Source organism: Sipha flava, unplaced genomic scaffold (genome assembly GCF_003268045.1).
Source record: "Sipha flava isolate LNK unplaced genomic scaffold, YSA_version1 380_pilon_pilon, whole genome shotgun sequence".
Taxonomy (NCBI): Eukaryota; Metazoa; Arthropoda; class Insecta; order Hemiptera; family Aphididae; genus Sipha; species Sipha flava.
Window position 1 is genome coordinate 3,809 of NW_020273089.1, and position 5,355 is coordinate 9,163.

Sequence of the window (5,355 nt, forward strand, 5' to 3'; positions counted from 1 at the left end):
CCTATCTATAAGAGGTAATACGAACATTGAAAACCACCTATGCAACGTATTATATATAGTCATACAATAATATGCAGTGGTAATTTTACTATACGTTTTGATAATTTTTTAATTTTATTTTATTCCAACGGATTCATATTGTATTAAAAAAAAAAAAAAAAAAAAATCGTATTTCAACTATTTTCTGAAAAATGTACAAAGTTAACATGAAAATAATATAGATTTTAATGCGACTTTTTTCGTTGGAAAACTACAATGGTTTTCACGGATGTTTAAATTGTACAAGTAAATTATATATAATTATATACATACATGTACTTTTTAGTTTGTTTTATTTTTAATGATAAAACAATTTCCATGGAGAAATATATGGCCACAATACTATTTGATTGGTCTGTCTGTTCTATTGTTAAAATAATTCACAAACATTTCTATTCTTTTTTTATTACAATGTAACAAGTAAATATTATTTTATGTAAAATACAGTATATTATACTTATGTATTCGTTCTCTTATAACATATTTTCATATGAAGTATGTTCTATGTCAATATTTGCACAAAAATTGCACTCACTGTTATTATAATATTTTGTGAATACTGAATATTTTTTTAATTTATATAAGATTCTGAGTTCAGTTTCTTGTTATGAAGTATGCAAACAATAATTGGATGAATAGAAACTTGAAAAATGTAACTTAAATTATTTTTTGATTATTTAATTTGGTAACTTTTGCAAAAAGATAATTAATTGTATACGAGTACAATTTACTATTTAATATCCAATAATATCGTGCTAATTTACATTTGTTTTCTGTTGATATTTTTTCAAATTTGAATATTTATTTAATTGTGTAATACTCAAGGTATTTCTATAGCTGCATCCGAATTGGGTCCTGACTTTAAAATTATTATGCTAGTTGGGTCCCGAATTTTTTTTATGTACTACACTAGTTGGGTCCCGGATTTTTATAAGTACTACACTAGTTCCAGAATATTTTTTGGTAAGTAATATATAATACTAACATATTCCTTCCCATTTTAACAGATATAGGACGATCTATGATCTATTTTGACCACAGGTATGGTTAAAAATGTTCTAATAATTTATATTTTAATGAAATAGAAACTAAAAACAAAAAATAACTGTAAAAAACATTTTTTACCATACCTGTGGTCTAAATAGATCATAGACAGTCCTAAGTCTGGGAAGTAATGGATTGGAAGGAAAATGTTAGTATAATATAGTACTTACCAAAAAATATTCAGGAATTAGTGTAATACCTATAAAAATCCGGGACCCAACTAGTACACTACCTGCGATTATCCCCTAGTACTCGGAACCCAACTCAAATGCTCCGATTTCTATGACGATCAAGAAGTCCGATCAGAAAAACCCGATTAAAATAATTGCAGTACCACTTAACGAGATTTGGCAACGTTTAAGATTATATATTTATTTTTTTACATGTTAATTTGATCTTAATGAGTAAATTAAAAGTGAACATAATACTCATTACATAAACTTAATGAGAAGTAGTTTTTAATTGACCACTGATATCGAAACAAAATGACCATTTAACTTAAAAGTTAAAATTTTCAACGTTTTAAATTTTTCGTTATTTGCGTAGTATAGATAGTATAGATAGTATATATAGATCGCGGAATATCCTCGTATGACTGGTTTTTTTTAATGGACCTTATAGGACCGGATTACCGTCGTCGTCGAGCCTCTCTCGAGTCTATTCGCTATCGGAGAGTATTTTACGGGCGTCCGTAGCGACAAGCCGGGAAACGTATCCAGCCAACATTACGTGCCATTTATAGTCCCTGATTGTCGACAAACTCTTGTAACGAACTTTTGGTCAAAACTATTTTTATAGGTTTTGACATCGTCAGTGCTTGTTAGTACTCTAAGTTAGTTCTTTACTTCTACAAAAGTTATTCGCACGTTTTGCAAGAAGTTGTTCTTTAAATCAAGTATAATCTCTAGAGTCTTACAGGAAAACTTTTTGGTTTCATAGCAGGTGCGTATTTAGACTTATTTCTAGGGGGGGCAACTCAAATTTTTTCTTTAATTTAGGTTCAAAATTTACAAGTAAAATTTTTGGTAATATTTATATCAGGAAAATCCTTAATATTTGTGTTTTTTTTTTTTTTTTTTTAATCTAATGCTGGATTCACTTAAAATGGTCTTTTGTGTAGTTCTTTTTTAACACCTATCTGTGTTTTGAAAATTTCGCTTGTGTTTTATTTAATTTTTCACTAAGTATGGACTGGTCTTCAATCAAAATAATATATATTATTTATCGTTATGGAACATATAAACGATATAAGCAATTGAGCGTTTAACGCTATAAATAATTTCAACGTTATTCAATATAAGCGTTTAAACGTTTTACAAATTTAAACGTTTAAAAAATTTTCCGTTTACCATTATTGACAATTAAAACGTTATGAAAAAATCCGTTGTTGTTTTTGCGTCTCGCAACCACGCAACATCAAATCATACATAAAACGTTGTACGTATTTTGTAACGTTGTGTAATGCTGAAAGTATAACAGTCTACGAGTAGCCGACTACTAAGTTTTATTTCGGAGTTTAAAGATACATTTACATCTGATGGACACGTTTTAATTTGTGTTCTATGTGGTAATTTTTTTTTTTAATACATATAAATGCATTTTATAATGCATATTTTAATGATTTTAGAAGCATATTTGTGTGTTTTTTAGAGCTATAAGTCCCTAAGCCTATTAATTTTACGTGTTTAGTTTCATTACATTCACGTGTTATTTACATAGTATGTGACTATGACCTTTCTTGGGGGACGCAATTTACCAACTCGGGTATTCATCATATTTGTGAACACGTATGTTTGTATTCTACTAAAAAATTAAGATTCCTAGTTAGTAATAACTAATGGTCAATGATATTTTTTCAAACGTTTACATTTGTTTATAATACGTTTTATTTGAAATTTTGATTGCGGTTCATGGTAATAAAATCCTTGACCAACAAAAATGACGAATTAATATCATATTGTCGTGTTACAATCTTAATAGTTTTTATTTTTATGATTGTTCAATAAACTGGGAACTAATTAGTGCAATAGTTGACATATGAACGATGATTTCGTTAACGGAGCATGACAGTTCTATAATAATATTACGATGTTGGTTGATCTTAAACCATTTGTATCGTTCACCCAGTGTGTACGATCAGCTGTACCATACTTTAAACGAATGGTGTAGACTTCGGAAGCAGTAATAGTTGTTCAACTTCAATCATGTTACTGTTGGGTTGCTTGTGGTTGGCCGCAGGCACTTTTAGATTCAATACGTGGCTGATGAGCGAGTGCACATCGATAATGTCGAACGGTCGGGCAGTGAAGTTTTTTTTGAACGCCGGCCCCGAAGCCATGAAGACAGCGTGCATCTGAGGGTCCACGTTATCGTACCCGTGCATCCCCATTCTGAAATTCTCCTTGGCTGAAAATTGTATTCATCGGCTAATGACTTTGGTCAATACATAAAAATCGCACAACGCTTTATCAGTTTCGTTCATATAGTTGGGAGTTTTTTTTTTCGAGAGAGAAAATATCGTTTCGAAGGGGAGGGTTGTTTTTTGGAGAAAAAGGATTTTTTCTGGTATATTATTTCAAACGTGTAGCAGCTTTTGCCATATAAATATATATATACTATGGCTGTATAAACTCACTTGATTTATCCAAAATTCGTTGTATATAGTCACTCCAAAACTCATAACCTGGTTTAGCTAGTAAATATATAATTCCTGTTAACCTGGTCGTATTTTTCATGTGCCAACGATCTGGTATTTCTTCTTTTTTGTACACGTCAAATGTTCCCAATGAGATAGCCGTATTTTTGAGATTCTTATATACTTCGTCAAATTGACCTACAATCAATCGCAATGAAAGTTACCCTGATCTCTGGAAATTATTAGTTTAAATTTTTAAAAATATTTACCTGGGTTTGGTTTTACAAATACGCTAGAACCTGAATATATGCTTGTATACGTTGTATTAGAAATATATTTATCTAAATAAATAATTCTGTCGTATGTAACTGTATCCATTCCATGATCACTGAGTATGATTAGATTCATTTTAGTGTCTAAATTTTCTTTTTTTATTTGGTCAAGTAAGTACCTATAAAATCATTTTTTTTTTGAACTTAAATTATAAAGTTAAAAAAAATGAAGACAACTGAAAAATGCCTATTTAAGAAATATTTTTTTTAATTTAGTTTTCTATTTCCTATTAGTTTAATTTAAATTGTATAATGAAATTCAATATTATACTGACAATATTGTATAGATATAATACATAAAATATTAATAGTCACGTGTACTACTCAATACTGAAACTATTGCACTGTCTCACCTTGTAAATTACATTTATTAAGAATAAATAAATCATAAGTACTTGATTGTTTTGTCTACTTTAGCGAGTGTTTCATTGGTTTCCTTAGATCCAATTCCGTAAAAATGGGCTGTATGATCTGGTTCATTGAAGTGCAAAAAAACGAGATTTGCTGGGTTTTTTTTGTCCTTGATCCATAATATTGTTTTGTCTATACGAGAAGTCCACGGCATTGTACTAAACCAAAACAACATGATTTTAATATTTGGTAGCCATAAGATAAGAAAAGAGTTGTTCGTTGAAGAACTGATAGTTTTAAAAGTGCTGATGAGGGAGAGAGAATAATAAAAAATTAAGTTGTTAGTACACAACTTAAATGTTGTTAAATAACTTGTGTAAATTTATACATATCTAACCATAAGTATGTCAACGGCAGAAACTTAAAGTACCTGTGCTGCCACTGCAATTCTTAAAAACCGTCAGTCGTCTGAGTTTTAAGGCAGTATGAGTTATGACCAGAGCTATGAATGCATATAATATCTATAAAATAGCATGCTTATTTATGCTCTCAATATTAATGAAATATGCATTAAAATATGATTTTTAAAAATTGAAATTTGACAAAAATTGACAACATGATAATGATCATATTATTATTTTTAGAAAGTGAGCACTTTCAATACGTCTCTTCTTCTTTTTTAGCCTCCTACAGGCCTTTCGGACCCATTGCCGCAACAACATATTGTCTCCACTCTTCACTGTCTTTTGCCATTTCTTCCGCAATCCTTACTCCCAGCATCTTCTGGTCTTCTTTTATTCTATCTGCCCATCTTTGTCTGGGTAGTTCTCTGGGTATTTTTGCATTTGGTTTCCATGCAGTTATTTGTCTAATTAGTCCTTTCGATCTCCATACATGTCCGTCCCAGCTTATTCGCCCGCTTTTCAAAGTTTCAATAATGTTAGGTTCGTTATA

At 30.0% G+C, this 5,355-nt stretch overlaps 1 protein-coding gene across 1 annotated transcript; it reads right to left on the bottom strand.

Moving 5' to 3' along the window:
• Positions 1 to 3,048: 3,048 nt before the first annotated feature.
• LOC112688256 (ectonucleotide pyrophosphatase/phosphodiesterase family member 5-like) lies at positions 3,049 to 4,619 on the bottom strand (the record flags this gene model as incomplete). Its single annotated transcript, XM_025561362.1, is given in 4 exon segments — positions 3,049 to 3,489; positions 3,719 to 3,916; positions 3,988 to 4,169; positions 4,446 to 4,619. Coding segments are annotated over 4 exon segments (808 nt in total), but the record flags the coding sequence as incomplete, so codon positions are not given.
• Between the last annotated feature and the right edge of the window lie 736 nt (positions 4,620 to 5,355).